Source organism: Mastacembelus armatus, unplaced genomic scaffold, assembly GCF_900324485.2.
Source record: "Mastacembelus armatus unplaced genomic scaffold, fMasArm1.2, whole genome shotgun sequence".
Taxonomy (NCBI): domain Eukaryota; kingdom Metazoa; phylum Chordata; class Actinopteri; order Synbranchiformes; family Mastacembelidae; genus Mastacembelus; species Mastacembelus armatus.
The window spans coordinates 1,230,305-1,246,864 of NW_022872938.1; the positions used below are offsets into that span (position 1 = coordinate 1,230,305).

The 16,560-nt window shown below is 40.9% G+C and overlaps 1 protein-coding gene across 1 annotated transcript in view; it reads right to left on the minus strand.

The window, feature by feature from the left end:
• Positions 1–7: 7 nt before the first annotated feature.
• Positions 8–16,560, minus strand: part of LOC113129670 (cyclic nucleotide-gated cation channel beta-3-like) — a 38,052-nt gene continuing 21,499 nt past the window's right edge. Inside the window, exons 16-18 of the mRNA XM_033325116.1 lie at positions 2,052–2,204; positions 720–855; positions 8–605 (exon numbers count right to left, since the gene is read on the minus strand). Of these exons, the coding sequence (XP_033181007.1) occupies positions 582–605; positions 720–855; positions 2,052–2,204 (313 nt within the window). The 3' untranslated portion in view covers positions 8–581. The remainder of the gene's footprint in view (positions 606–719; positions 856–2,051; positions 2,205–16,560) is intronic.

A 16,560-nucleotide genomic window follows, 5' to 3' on the forward strand; every position in this document is an offset into this window, starting at 1 on the left:
GGAAAGTCTGCACAATCTGCTGTGGATAGAATGACTGCCAGTACTGCAGAACACATAACTCATATTCTCTTTCAGCTGCTCCAAGTCCAGAAACAAACCTCAGTAGCAGCTGCATATTGAATGAAAATGTCACAATGACTCAGAGTATTCACTTGTGTCCCTTTGAACAATAATACTTTGTCTTAGAGGACATAGTTTATTTGTTACATTACGTTATTTGTAATGTTGTTATATTCTAATTAGGTATCAGAGCTGAGCTTATTGAGGTATTGGTTGTGTTTCATTGTGTTTACCATGTGTGGACAACAGTTTTTAATTTGGTACTGATCACTTAAACATTTCTGTCTCCATGAAGGAGTCTCCAAAAGTTTAGGTTAACATCAACACGTTATCGTTAAAGACATTCCAAAAGTTTAGGTTAACGTCAACACGTTATCGTTAAAGATTTTCCTTTTTGAATCACTCTTACTCTGCTCTGTGACCAACAGACTAGAAATTCAACTACTTTAACATAACGAGAATAGATCTCTCAGGGAAAAGGTTTGAAATGAGACTTGGTAGCTTGGTCACACAGCCGGTTGTCATTTCTGGTCTTTTGACGTTTTCTGTAGATAGGAGACAAAAAGTCATATTACTGTATATTAGGACTGATTCACCTCTATGTAATGAGGTGAGTCCAGAAAAGCCGTACCAGTTTGCTGCTCACACTGGTACTTTACCTTAACTTTGTCCATTAGGCCTCCAAATGCTTTGAGCAGCTTGGGTGTTGGTGGCTTTTGTCCAAACAGAGTCAGACCTTTCTGTTTCTCTTCATTGGTTTTAGCAGTTGAAGGTCCTTTGGCTTTGATTAGTTTCCTGTATAGTCACACACACACAAAAATACAATCTGCTGCAGCTGCATATTGTCAAATAGACAGGCCTAACATATGATAATCAGGCCTCTAAAAAAGGAGCAGGAGGAGCCTGAAGTGAAACGTCAAATCAGAACCAGACGGCCAAAGAGGAGCTACTACAGGATCATTTTTCAACAGAAGAACCAGAGTATGTCTGTCTCTAACACCAAGATGACGTCAACAATGGAGAAACTGTGAGACAAGATGATTATATTAGAGATTAATATTAAAGCAGCATGTTCATTATTTTTTTTATTTCTGACCATTGTTATATTTGAACTGATTCTCTGTAGTCAGAGAAATAAACTTTACTGTTTACTTATTGCCTCTCACCAATAAACAATAATAGATGATGTTCTGACATGGAGATTTGATGGATTTTGGAAGCACTACCGCTCATCTCACCAAAAAGCTTTAGCTCAGGTTTCCAAAGATCAGTCCATGCAAAATTACATGTAATAAGTGGAACTGCACTGTATATCACAGTAATAGCTCTGCATATGAAACTAATTATTTATCATTTTAGCATAAATTACAGACACATGTACAGTATGGGGGCAGCATGGTGGCTGAGTGGTTAGCACTGTTGCCTCACAGCAAGAAGGTCGTGGGTTCGCATCCCGGCCTTTCTGTGTGGAGTTTGCATGTTCTCCCTGTGCTTGCGTGGGTTTACTCCGGGTACTCCGGTTTCCTCCCACAGTCCAAAAACATGCATGTTAGGTTGATTGGTGACTCTAAAATTGCCCGTAGGAGTGAGTGTGAGTGTGTGTGGTTGTCTGTCTTTGTGTGTCTATATGTGGCCCTGCGACAGACTGGTGACCTGTCCAGGGTGTACCCCTGCCTTCCACCCGAGAGAGAGCTGGGATAGGCTCCAGCAGATCCCCGTGACCCTGAGCCAGGAAAAGCGGGTATAGAAGATGGATGGATGGATGGATGGATGTACAGTATGTAGTCGGTTTTTCATCCATTCAAGTAGACAAAAATTTGATCGTTTTTCAACATGTAGAAAACTACATTTAAATCTGTTAGACAATGACTGTTTCCAAGAAAAAATATTCTCACGTAAAAGACATGACATGTTTTTGAGAATGTCAATATCATTTTGAAGTGCAATTGACATTTGAGTAGTTTCCAATAAGACATTTATCTGTGACTCACCTTCCCTTCCTGGCCAGCACTTTCTGAGACTCTGGGTAGTGGACTAGGATGTCAAACAAGTCCTTCTTTTCCAGGACAAAGAGGTTTGCGAATCCATGTGCTTTGACATTAGCAGTGCGCCTGTTCCCTCCATCTTTAGCAGACTGGAGTAAACTGTGGACATAAACCACATGTCAGATGTGAATATTTGTCAAAAACATCAAATTGTGTCTAATTTGACTTTGTTTCAAAGAAAAGAAAAATGTCTTCACATTGAAATGAAACAAATATATGTAAATTAGTAGTTTTCAGGATGACAATCCCTTATATTAAGCTCTTGTTTAGATAAAATTATGAAAATGAGGGACAAATAAATCAAATGTGTTTTATGTCTGTTCCTAGAAATGTCCAGAACAACTTAAAGAAGATCATCACAGAAACTAAATGCAAATACAAACAGCACATTAAAGGCCATTTCAAGAATAATCAGCAGAAATGTTTAGTGTGCAAGCAGTTTGGAGTCTGAAAAATCAAGTTGCTATCTCTGGTTGTTTGATAAGTTGACGTAAAGACAGACCTCATGCTTGTTTCTTGAAATGAATATTAGAAAGTATGAATATGTTTATGTGCTGAATGAATGTAGACTTTTAGTGTATAAATGTTGAAATGTGTTGCTGGGGGAAGACATCAATGCTGACATTAAAAATTTATGAGATTACTGCGTATTTGCTTTTATTAACATAATGTCATCAGTAACATCACGCACTCTAGTTCTGAACATTCGGCTCCCACAGACACCAATGTAAAATTTACAAAAGGGCTAAAAACACCATAAAATGTAAACTGTGATTAATGAAAAACCCTAACTGATATCAAAAAGCTGAATTCAATGCTAATAGATCAATGCCTTTAGACCTGATTAAAGGTCGAATGGTGTTTTTAGCTGACAGTATGCTGACACAGCTAAAGCTGAAAGAGGACAGCATTTAAGGGAATTTCAACATTCTCTCCATTCAATGGGACAAAAAAAATGAAAAAAGCTGAAGATTTCAAAAAGTATAAAAGGTATAAAAAAGCTGAACACAAGCCATCATGTCCATAAAGTATTTTGAATATTGCATTCCAAAGCAGGCACACTAACCAACAACTCCTGCAACACGTGAAAAGGTTTTAAGGCCATAACAGACTAAGTTCAGCACTCCATCACTGTGATGAATATGATCAACTGTGATGGAGTGCCTGGAGGAAGTGACACACACTGTATCAGCCACCAGTCAACCTGCAGATGATGTGCTGTCCTGTTCCACTTACAGCAATCAAAGACACATTGATGTTAGGTGTGTTAGTGGAAGCCCAGCAGTGAAAGAAGACTTCAGGTTGTCTAGAGGTTGAGTTATGGCAACTGGACTTCTAGTTTTTTATGTCGAAACATTTCACTACTCATCCAAGTAACTTCATCAGTCTAAGAAAAAGCTGCTATGAAACATCCAATTTATCTTCCAGGTTGGTTACACTCCACCCCTAGACCCATAAGCTTATTAGATGAACTATGTAAACTATGTAAGTCAGGTGAGAGTCTTTAGACCCACACTCCTGAGTTGGTTTCACTTCACACCTGGTCTGAATAGGCTCGTTAGGTGAACAATAGAAGTGAGCTCAGATCTAAAAGCAGACTCATGTGACCCCGCTGATTCACCAACTGTCAGCAGAGTGTTTCCTCCCTGGGAAACATTTAATGTGTTCCTTAATTTCCTGGGAACAGATGAAAGAGCAGCCTGGTAGACTGAAGACAGGTTATGTATGAGCCCTCCACCCCTGTTGAGGGAGGGTTTTTTCCACTTGGACATATATCGCTTCTCTCATTCCTCTTCCAAACCATCTATCATCTCTGTCAAAAATATGTACATCACTGTCTTCAAATTAGCGTCCTGCTTCCTTTAAATGGAGGTGCACAGCTGACTGGTCCTGAAGAGCTGCTCAAAACAAAAGTGGAGCAATGTAGTGTATGCCGTCCAGTGTAAAGAAGAATGCTCAGAACTCTATGCTGAACAAACGACACAAGTAAACAAACACACCCAAAGTACCACAAACACTTACACAACCAGCATTCAATCTCAGTCACAATGCTATTCTTCAATTTTAGCTTGGCTTTTAAAACTGTACCCTCCCAAAGGCTGGTACACAAACACAACAAGCTGGGTCTGCAAACCTCACGCTGTCATGTGTCAGGGTTATAATTAGTTAAATTCGGACCAATGATTGCGTCCACTCTGGTACTGAGGTAAAAACAGGGACTTTATTAGTACACAAAAGCAGAAAACAGGAAACTGGGGAACACCAGGACACGGGAATCTAAACAAAGCACATGAACTACTGGGACAGGACATGAACTCATGGGACAAGGCAGGAAGGTCTGGGTCACACACACTCAGGGAGACTCACCAGACTCACAGGGAAACATGAACATGGAAATACAGGGTTAACAGGGCATGAGGGTCTGGATCACACATACTAGGGACTCACCAGACCACACAGGGAACACGAACAAAGCAGAACTGCAGGAGACATGAACAAACAAGACACAGGTGAAAGCAATACAATAATCAGGTCAAAATAAAGTGAAACAGATCAAAACAAAAACCAGTTCCTGTCATGATCCTTCAAAATAAAAGAAACAGGAAGTCACAGAAATGCGGATCATGACGCACGCTGTTCATGTATGAGGTGAAAATAGGATCATAATATAATGATAACAATAATAATATAATAAAATTCATTTATAGAGCACTTTTCTAAACATATGTTACAAAGTGCTTTACAATAAAAGACATAAAAGAACAACAAAATCCTAAATACTAAAGAGGATAAAAGTGTGAGGGAAATTTATACCTTGACAGACAAATGTCTATTACCTCCCTTTTGTGTCCTATGTTAATTCAGCAAAGGCTTTTAACACTGCCTTGTAGAAACAAGGAAACAGATGGAAAGTCAGGGAGACCCTAATTATGCCATCCTGCTGTCATGATTTACATGTGAGTGACTGATGTGTAAATTAATGCTGTTCAACTGATACAAAAGTTGATCATTTTCTGTGTTCGTGGTCAATCGGTATTGACCTGTCCTGCAGGCCGTATGTTCTGTTGTGACTCTGTTGCTTTGCCCGTTGCCTTGCCTATTAAATTTGCCACCCTTTGACCTGAAATTTGCCTCCAAGTATTTTTTCCACGACACTTTGGTGTCAGAAGTGGGATGGACGCGTGGTCTGGAATCTGAAGGATGGAAAGTAACAGTGTGCACAAAATAGCGATTCCTCCCCTGCGGGTCGAGAAGCTTTCATCCTAAGGAGCCCGGGCCACCGCTCCAACCCAAGAAACAAAGGTACGGCCCAACAGCGGAGCGGCAGAGACACAGACAGACCGGTAACGTTACGGTAAGGAAAATCGCTGACTCACTAAGTGGTTGAGTAGTTGACGAGACGTTGTCTTAGTAGAACCGTTGTGTTATCAAATACTGTTGTATGATGTACAAGTAAAGGACTGGGTCCGTGGTTGTCTTAAGTAGAGACCGTTTTGTAATTAATTACTGTAGTAGGCAACACAGTAAGGGACTGGGTCCCACGAGGAAAGATAACAAGGGAGAACGGCTACTAGAGTAATGGGTTTAGTACTGGGTACTAAGAAAGAAGCTAATGTCTGGCCAGGGTCTGGTCTACCAACTGCATTGTCACTGTTGAATGAAGAAATTAGAAAAAAGTACAACGCAAGTTGTAAGCAACTGGTGGAAGCTGGGGTTTCCTGTGGAGTTTAGTCTGAGTAGTCAACAGTTAACCTTGTTTAAAAGATAAACTTAAAAAAAAAGAAAAGAGAAGAGAGAGTGCAGAGCAATGCAAGTCTTTGTCCAAGAAAGAGAGAAAGAAAAACAAGGACAGGTGAGGGAAAGTAAGATGAAGAGAAGGCAGTATGAAGATAGAGACAAAAGGTCTAAACAGAAGCAAACAGAACCAAAACATATAGTATATAGACCAAAAGATTGTTATGACACTAAATCTCTGTATCCTGTTCTGCCTGAGTTACACAAGGTGGATCCAGGCCTGGACTCTGCTCCCCCACCTCCGCTTTATCACAAACAAAGACAATACACAGGAAGAGAGACTCCAGCCACCGTCCACCCACTGGAGTATGAGACACCAGAAAAAGACACATCTGAAACACCTCCACCAGAGACTAACTCTGAAAGTGTGAAGGGACACACCATGCTGACCAGATCCAAAGGGCAGAGCCACTCGTCTGGTGAAGAAGAGGAAACAAAAGATGAATGGGGACACGTGGACAATGCCCTATACAGAGATGCCGTTGTTCAATTGGTACAGGGGGTGCAAGAAAAATTCCCACCCAAACAAGATATGGGTATGATCAGCACAATGCATCAGAAGTCGGAGGAATCTGTGGGAGCCTTTCTTTCCCGGCTTACTGAAGCTTATGATATCCACAGCGGTCATGTCCCACCTGGAGATGGGCTGAGAGGCAACCCATTGTGTACCTATGAAGCCCACCTGAAGGATGCCTTTTTAAGCAGGCTGAAACCTGAGGTCACAAGAAACTGCTCTGTGAATAAACGGAGAGTGGACTGACTTGGAGAGGGGGTGGAGCAGATGCCAGGTCAGGTGACACCTACACAGGAACAAACGCCAGACCAGGTAACTCCAATCCACACATCTACACATAGGAAGATAGAGCCAAAGTATAAATTGCTAAATTTTTCCATGTACTGTGATTCTGACAGATATAAGATATTCTCAGAACTTTGTCTTTCTATTGATAAACATGAAGTGACATTTCTGGTTGATTCAGGAGCTACAAGCTCTGTACTGAAGGCAAAGGCAAAGGCAAAGGCAAATTTATTTGTATAGCACCTTTCATACACTACACAATTCAAAGTGCTTTACGAGGCATATAATTACATTAAAAAGAGTATTGAGTATTGAGTATTGAAAAGAGTATTTAAAAATAAAGACATTTAACATAAAATATATTTAAATTAAGTAAAGTAAATTAAAATAAAACATAAAAGCACATTAGGAAAACAAGGATGAACAATTATTCAAAGGCAACAGTAAACAACAGAGTTTTCAGTCCTGATTTGAATGAGCTGACAGTTTGAGCAGACCTCAGGTGTTCAGGAAGTTTGTTCCACAAGTGAGGAGCATAGTGACTGAATGCTGCTTCACTTTGTTTGGTTCTGGTTCTGGGAACACACAGTAGACCTGTCCCAGATGACCTGAGGGGTCTGGAAACCTCATAGGGAACCAATATATCTTGGATATATTTTGGTCCACAACCATTTAGTGCTTTATAAACTAGCAATAAGATTTTAAAATCTATCCTTTGACTAACGGGAAGCCAGTGTAGTGATCTAAAAACTGGTGTGATATGGTCCAGTTTCTTGGTGTTTGTAAGGACTTTGACTTTTTGCTAAGACCTGTGAACAAGCCATTACAATAATCTAACCTACTGAAAATAAATGCATGAACAAGTTTTTCTGCATCTTGTTTAGACAGAAAACCTTTTATTCTAGCAATGTTTTTCAGGTGGTAATAGGGAGATTTAGTGATGGATTTTATGTGGTTGTTAAAATTCAGGTCTGAGTCAATGATTACACCAAGGTTTCTGGCTTGATTTGTAGCTTTCAGTGACATGGAGTCAAGGTGAGCAATGACCTTTGACCTTTCATTTTTGGGGCCAAAAACAATCACTTCTGTCTTGTCTGTATTGAGCTGGAGAAAATTCTGGCACATCCATTCTTTGACTTGATTAATACACTCACATAATGAAATTAGAGGACTATAATCATGAGATGATACTGATATATAAAGTTGGGTGTCATCTGCATAGGTATGGTAGTCAATGTTGTGGTATTCCATAATCTGAGCAAGGGGCAGCATGTAGATATTGAATAAGAGAGGACCAAGAATAGACCCCTGAGGAACCCCACATTTCATTTTTGTTCGCTCAGACTCATAGTTACCAAGTGAGACAAAATAGTCTCTATCTTGTAAGTAAGATTTTAGCCAATTTAACACTGAGCCAGTAACTCCCACCCACGCTTCTAGTCTATCAAGCAGCACATCATGATCAACTGTGTCAAATGCAGCACTGAGATCCAGTAGTACTAAAACAGAGGTTTTGGATTCATCATTATTTAAATGTAAATCATTTAAAATTTTAATAAGTGCAGTCTCGGTGCTGTGGTGTGCGCGAAATCCAGACTGAAGTGCATTAAAAAGATTGTTTTGCACCGTAAATCTGTGAATTTGTTGAGAAACTACTTTTTCAATTATTTTTCCCAGAAATGGAAGATTTGATATTGGCCTGTAGTTACTTACTGCTGAAGCATCTAGATTAGGCTTTTTAAGAAGAGGTTTTATAACAGCAGTTTTTAAGGCCTGGGGAAACTGCCCTAACTGAAGAGAACTATTGACAATCTGCAATACATCTGGAGCTAAGCTGTTAAAAACATTTTTAAAAAAATTTGTTGGTAAAATATCAAGGCAGCATGATGTAGATTTTAATTGTAGAAGCGTTTCTGCCAGAGCTCTGTGATCAAGGAGATCAAAATGTTCTAGATTCACTGGAGAACAAGGAGGCACAGGTGATATTGTCATGTTCCTAGGACTGCAGCTAGAGATAGTTTGTCTTATCTTTGATATTTTGTCTGTGAAAAAGGCTGCAAAATCATTGCATGACTTTTTGGACAGCAGTTCAGAAGGAAGAGAGGGTGCTGGGTTTGTGAGTCTGTCTACAACAGAAAACAATGTGCGGGCATTATTGCTGTTTCTATTGATAACCTCTGAGAAAAATGATTGCCTTGCATTTTTTAGTTTTTGGTTATAGTTGTGAAGACTCTCTTTGTACAAGTCGAAATGTACCTGGAGTTTGGTTTTTCGCCACTTGCGTTCTGCTTGTCTGCATATTCTTTTCTGAATTTTAACCACTGTGGCTTTTCTCCAAGGTGAGTTTGACTTTTTTCTTGCTGACAATACCTTGGTCCTAATTGGGGCAATGGAACCAATAACAGTCATAACTTTGGAACTGAAACTTCTTACAAGATCATCAACAGGGGCTGATGGCATGGTTGGTGATGGTGCAAAAACCTGAATAAATAATGCACAGCTCTTCTCATTAATATTCCGCTTTTTGACTACCTCTGTTTCACCTGTGTTCAAAACAGCAGGGGTGGTTGTTTTAAAAAAAAACACAGTAATGATCAGAAAGAGCAACATTGGTCACCACCACCTCAGAAATATTAAGACCTTTAGAGATTATTAGATCCAGTGTGTGTCCCTTGATGTGTGTTGGATATGTTACATGCTGAGAAAGCCCAAAGTTGTCCAGGATGTTCAAGAGCTCTTTTGCACTTGCATCATTGATATTATCAACATGAATGTTAAAGTCACCCACTAAAACAATACAATCAAAATCAATGCATACAATAGATAGTAATTTAGCAAACTCGTCAAAAAAATGTGCATTGTACTTTGGGGGTCTATAAATAGTTACAAATATTGCTCGACAGGAGGATTTGGTATGAAGAGCAACATATTCAAAGGAGTCAAACTTTCCATATGATATGTTTTTACCATGTTTCGGTTAAAAACATAAAATCAAGCTTGTGCTTAATAATAAAATCATTGATTAAAAATGATTTGCCTACCAAAGACCTGACATTTAAAAGAGCTAAATTTAGTGTGTTAAAAACATTGTTTTCCCCATGTTCTGGGACATACTGTGGTTGGCAAGGGATACATAAATTTGCAGAATGCGTTGAGTAAGTCTTATTTCTCTGTAGATTTACCAAACTTTTTCTGTTACCTATCAAAACTGGGATTGAAACAGCTATTTGCATATTGGGCCCCGGCTTTTCCTGGAGAGAGCCATGACTAACAGTATTGCAGCCTGGACCCAGCACATATCAGTTAGAGCTTACTGTGCTGTTATCAGGCTGTGGAGACAAAGAATGCTTTTGGTGACGGCGTGGAGGAGGGGTTGGTGGATGCTGCAATTGTGATTGCAGCAGAGCTTGCTGAGGAATTGGTGGGGCATGCCGCTTTGAGGGGCTTCTGGGGGTGAAAATTACACTGGGGGAGGAGGTCAGTTTGGGCCCAGTAGTGATGTGCTTCATCAGGTTGGCGAGGTTCTTGGTGATGGGGAATGGGATGCCCCGGGAAGATGGTGAACTAGGTAGGGTTTGCGGGGTTGTGGGAAGTGAATCCTCACAGGCAGTGTCTGCTAGTGGAGGGTGTGTGGCCTCCTCATCTTTGCTCTGACTTCTCCCCCGAGTGTTGGCTTTGGATGTTTTGATGTTTCTTCATTTTGTTTAGATTCCCGTATCTTGTCCTTGGCAGATTCCCGTCGTATCTTGTCCTTGGCAGAGGGAAGATTGTGGCGAAAAATAGGTTGGAGGTGAAAGCTTTTACTCCTGATTTATTTAGAGACAATCCGTCTCCCTTAAAAAGATGCCTGCGATCCCAGAAATGGTTAAAATTATCGATAAAATGTACTGGACATCACATGCAGTTAAAAGCCATGTGTTCAGTGCTAGTAACCTGCTGAATTTCTCAGTTCCTCCTCTGACTGGTGGTAGAGGTCCACTGATAAAAACTTCTGCATTTAGCGACCTTACTGTGGTCCTTTTTGAGGATTTCAGACTGCTCACAATATCATTTGCCCCTGTGTGTAGTACGAGGTTTTTCACAGTTGGGTTTTCTGCAACAATGCTCAGGATTTTGTCAGTAGTGTCAGAGACCATACCTTTTGGGAAATACAGCACTTTTGTGTTGTTACTGCACATCCGTCTCACATCTTTTATGGCCAAGTCGCCCACAATCAGAGTCTGAGGCCCTGTTAGCTTTCCCCTTAGTTTTCTGTCTTCTGTTGAGTTTTCAGACCTTACCCCTCTCTGTGGATGTGGAGGATTGTCCAAGTGATCAGATGAAGATCCAGGGTCCTGCAGTAGTGGAGCGAATCTATTTTGTAGCTGTACAATTAGTTTCTTAGGAGTTTTGTTGCTCCTTTTCCCTTTAGCTGTTATCCATGGTTGTGCTTTCCTCTGCCCAGGAGTTGAGGAGGATGGTAACGCTGGCCAGCCTGTCGTATCACAGATTTCTGGGTGCTGAGTTCTGCCTGTTGCTTGTCCTGATTTAGTCTTTGGCTTTGCTCCGAGAGCGTTTCAGGGAGGACTGATACCAGTAGTTTTATTTACCCGGACACAACCCTCCTGTTGCTCGGTCTTGTTAGTGCTAGTTATCTGTATACTAGCATGCTCTTGTCTGCTACTATTGGTAGAGTGGTAGAGTAGTGTCCTCTTTCCCAGATAGTCCATTTATCTCCATGTACATCTCTAACCTTTGCATTTTAGTTTCCAGCATAGTGATTTTCTGTAGGAGTTTGCTGTGATCGTCCTCAGGGAAGGGAGGCATGGTCATCGGAGGTTGATCAAAAATAAAAGTAAAAATAAAGTCCTCACTAAAATTCCAAATGTGGTTAAAAGGGGTAAAATATTGTTAAAAAGTGTATTATAAAATCATTGGGTAAGAATGCATGAAGTAAAAAGGAATAAAAGCAAAGTAAAACTGGCAGAAGCAGGAGCAAGCAGAAGTGCGTCTACACTCTACAGAAGCAGGAAGCACTGATTCACTACCATACACTCCTAAAATGAGTGGTAGGTCTTGTCTCACAGTAGGGGCTAGTGAAAAACATGTTTTGAAAGCTGCTCTGTTCCTCTCAAATGCACTTTGGGGAAACAGACCACCACAAACTCATTCATTATGTCACAACATTGTCCAGTAAATTTATTAGGTAGAGATTTGATGTGTCAGTCTGGCATAGTGTTACACTCAACACCTAATGGAATAAAGGTCCTGAAACAGGGAGATGAGGATTACCCAACACAACTCACTCAGATGGTTAACGTCCTTTCACAATTTACATATAAATGGCATGTTGTAGGTGAGACTCCTGTTACACAACAACTCATAGACTTTGCACACTCACACTGTACACAAGCAGGTACCCTCACACAACATAAATCACTACACTGCACAGCACATGTAGGACCAGAAGTTGAATATGAAAGGTAGGTGGAAGGTAGAAAATAAGGAAGAAAATAAGGAAGTGGAAGTGATAGATTTGACACGCCTATTGGACAAGGACTGCTGCTGTTGCCTCTGTTCTGCTCTCCCCTACTCGGAAAGAACGTTTTACAGGAAACACTCCACAGATCCCACTGGCAAAACCTGTTGACTGGAGTTGGAAAGACCTAAACCGCTGGTTGCAGAGCTTGCTGTTCCTCGAGGAGTTTCAACCAACAGCATCAGATCCTAGGACAGAGTACAGTAAGAAGGGTGATGTACATCGTACAATTTACATCAGTTGTACAAGTTTGTCGAACAATTGAGCTCATTAATTGCCAGAACACCGCTAATGCTGCAGCCTTTACCATCACAGAAACTAGTTTACTACCAGAGCTCGAGCAAAATTCTAAGATCTCTCTGGGCAGCCCATAGGCCTTGTAAAAATGCAGAACCTGATAGTACATCCAAAATCAGAATACAGGCCTTGTAAAAAAGAAGTATACTTTAAGACAGGAAGCCATTGATGGTATAAAGCCTGTGTTCAAATCTTTGTTAAAAGCAGTAGTGGATTTGGCCAATGCTTTCTTTTCTGTCCCTGTACACAGGGACAGCCAGTACTGGTTTGTCTTTTCATTCGAAGGAACGATTTACACCTGGACCAGATGTAATCAAGGTTACTCTGAAAGTCCGAGTTACTTTCATCAGACTCTCAGTAGAAGCCTTCAAGGCCTTTATTTACCTGCCGGCTCAGCATTACTACAGTATGTAGATGATTTGCTGATTTGTAGTCCATCTGAAGAAGCATGCAAAATAGATACAGTGCACCTGCAAAAACATCTTGCAGAAAATAGCCATAAAGTAAGTCTTTCCAAACTGCAGTTTGTACAACAAAAGGTGACATATCACCCCAGAAGGAAAGACACTGTCACAAAAAAGAATTGCTGCAATTCAAAATGTTCCTAAGCCATTTACAAAAAAAAACAAATGATGGGTTTTCTTGGCATGACATCATTTTGCAGGCAGTGGATCCCGAACTATTTGTTGCATGAAGCTCCCATGTCTGTTATGGTGAATGGTACAACAACAACTCTCTGCACATGACAAAATCATGTGGACTCCTGAAGGAGAAAAAGACCTTTCTGGATTTAAAGGCAGCACTCACTGTAGCTCCCACACTGGGTCTGCCTAATCCTAACTCAACCTTCACTTCACTCAGTTTGTCGACCAGAAGGACAGTTAGATGACTTCTGTGTTATGCCAACCTGACAGCAGAAAACTACGACCTGTTGCTTATTTCTCATCAAAGCTGGATCCAGTAGCAACAGGGCTTCCTCTCTGAGAGCCGTCGCTGCAGCAGAGAAAGCTGTTCTAGCATCACGCGATTTTGTTTTGTTTGTTATTTTGATTTAACATTGATGGTTCCACACGCCACTGCACACATACTACACACACAGTGCTGGTTAAGATATCACACTATTTTGCTTGAAATGCCTAACATCACTGTCAAAAGGTGTAATGTGCTAAACCCTGCAACTCTTCTTCCCACAGAAAATGATGGAGAGGCTCATAACTGCTCTGAGGTGTTGGAAACCATCTATACTCCCAGACCTGATCATGCAGACACACCAATCTTGAACGCAGAGATGGAGTTATTTGTTGATGGCTCTGCCTCCTGTGATGTCAAAACAGACAAAAATCAAGTTGGGTTTACAGTTGTCACAAAACATAGTGTGATCCCTAGTGGCAAATTGCCTTCTCATCTGTCTGTGCAGGCTGCTGAACTAATTGCTCTCACTGAAGCCTGTAAATTGGCCAAAGATAAAACAGGAAACATTTACAGACTCGCGGTATGCTTTTGGTGTTGTCCATGATTATGTTTGTCTGTGGAGACAGAGGGGCTTCCTCACATCAGCTGGAACACCCATTGCACATCATGCTCTTGTTTCAGCTCTGTTAGATGTCATCCTGTTGCCTAAACAGATCTCAGTTATGAAATGTGAAGCTCACACTAACAAAAAATATTCCATTTCTACAGGAAACTCAGCTACGATGGGTCAGATGTTTCACATCACTCAACTTTCTGTCTCACAGGAACTCAACCTACAGGCTGACTTGTCAACCATGCAGTCACTAGCAAGTATATTATTAAAAATTTGTGGAGAAACTCTGGCGCAAAATTACAAAAAAGGGAGGATATGGTTTGGCCCTCACAACAAACCTTGTTTACCTATAGTGTCTCTGGTGCCATTAAAATGCCCTTTTCAACATTGGATGATTGATTTTATTGAACTCTCAACTTGCCAGAATAGGAAATACTGCTCGACTATGGTCTGCATGTTCAGCAAGTGGGTAGAGATTTTTCCTTCTTCCAAACAGGATGCATCCACAGTGTCAAAAGCCCTGATAAGAGACATCATTGTACGATGGGGTATTCCAAAAATGATCAGCAGTGACAATGGTCCTGGGTTTGCCAAAAAAGTGTTAAAAGATTTGTCTTGGGTTTGATTTCAAATACCATTGCTCTTAAAATCCACAAAGTGCAGATGCGATAGAGTGACAGAATGGCATACTCAAGAGCAAACTAACAAAATGCTGTGAAGAAACAGCCCTTTGTCCACAGGTGAAAGCTGCTCTGTCTAGCCCTGCATATGCCACACTTCATGATATCGAACCAGGTGGGTGACTACGTGCTCATCAAGAACCACCGGAGGAAACACTGGAAGCAGAGACAATTCACGGGACCACATCAGGTGCTGCTAACTATGAAGGTGAAGGTGAAGGGACGTACTTTGTGGGTCCACGCCAATCACTGTAAGAGGATTCCAACACCAGACAACGACCCCCACCCAGATGCACCCCGACTGGACGAGGAAATAGCTGCCACGGAAGATGATCAACAAGGCACAGAGAGTCAAATTTGTCACCTGAAATGTTCACCTCGGTGAGGGGGGAGAAGTGGTGATTGGGCAGGGCCCACACTTCGAGCTCCAATAAATGTCAAGACAGGTGATTACAGGAAGGTGACAAAGGCGATATCTGGTGCCCAACGATGGAGAATCATGTAGAACAAGTGCATCACCTCTCTACACTGTGATTTTAACCATCACGTGCAGTGCCTATTTGTTGTTTATTGTTGCTGTTCTTTTCTCTCTCCTCTATCCATTCACCCCAACCGGTGGAGGCAGATGGCCGCCCAAACTGAGCCCGGTTCTGCTGGAGGTTTTTTCTTCCGTTAAAGGGAGTTTTCCTCTCTGCTGTTGCCAAGCGACTTCTTGTAAAGTACCTTGACATGATTGCATTGCAATTTGGCATGATACAAACATTACTCAATGACAATGCCTGCCCTGTATCTCTTTATACCTCTGATTGGGAAGTTCCATTTCATGAAGAAGACATCAGTGTCTAGCCCTGAGCATTATTCCTGGAAAAATAAGTGACAAAATGCTATGAAAGTCTTTGTGAATTAACATTCCTGAGAAAATATCCTGACTTTTGCTCTGCCTTAAGAAATCCTGACCATTTTTTTAAACCTTTTTAGCTGTGGTTATCATAGAATGATAAATGGATATGTGAGGGAAATTTATACCTTGATAGGCAAATGTCTAATACCTCCCTTTTGTGTCCTATGTTAATTCAACAAAGGATTTTAACACTGCTTTGTAGTCACAAGGAAACAGACGGAAAGTCAGGGAGACCCTAATGGCATGTTTTACATGTGAGTGACTGATGTGTAAATTAATGCTGTTCAGCTGATACAAAAGGTGATAATTTTCTGTGCTTGTGGTCAATCGGTATTGACCCGTCCTGCAGGCCGTATGTTCTGTTGTGACTCTGTTGCTTTGCCCGTTGCCTTGCCTATTAAATTTGCCATCCTTTGACCTGAGATTTGCCTCCAAGTATTTTTTCCACGACAAAAAGGTTGTCCCTATTTAAAGGAGATGAGGAAAGTCTTGCTGGTAAAGGTGAGATTTAAGGAGAGCTTTAAAAGATGGCACTGCATCAGCTGATCTTATTTCCACAGGTAGGTCATTCCAGAGTTTTGGAGCTCTAACTGCAAAGGCTTTATCACCTCTGGTTTTCATTCTAGCATCAGGGATACATAAAAGATCTCTATCAAAGGATCTCAGGCTACAAGCAAGCTCATACAGTTTTAACAGCTCGGATATATAACTTGGAGAAAGGCCACACAGTGCTTTAAAAATTATTAATAAAATCTTAAACTCAATCCTAAAATGTACCGGGAGCCAGTTCAAGGACGCTAAAACAGGAGTGATATGGTCAATTCTACTTTTTCCAGTCAAGAGTCTTGCAGCTGAGTTCTGGACAACCTGGCGCCTGTTAACAGATTTATGGCAAAGGCAGGTAAATAGACTGTTGCAATAGTCAAGGCGTGAATAAATA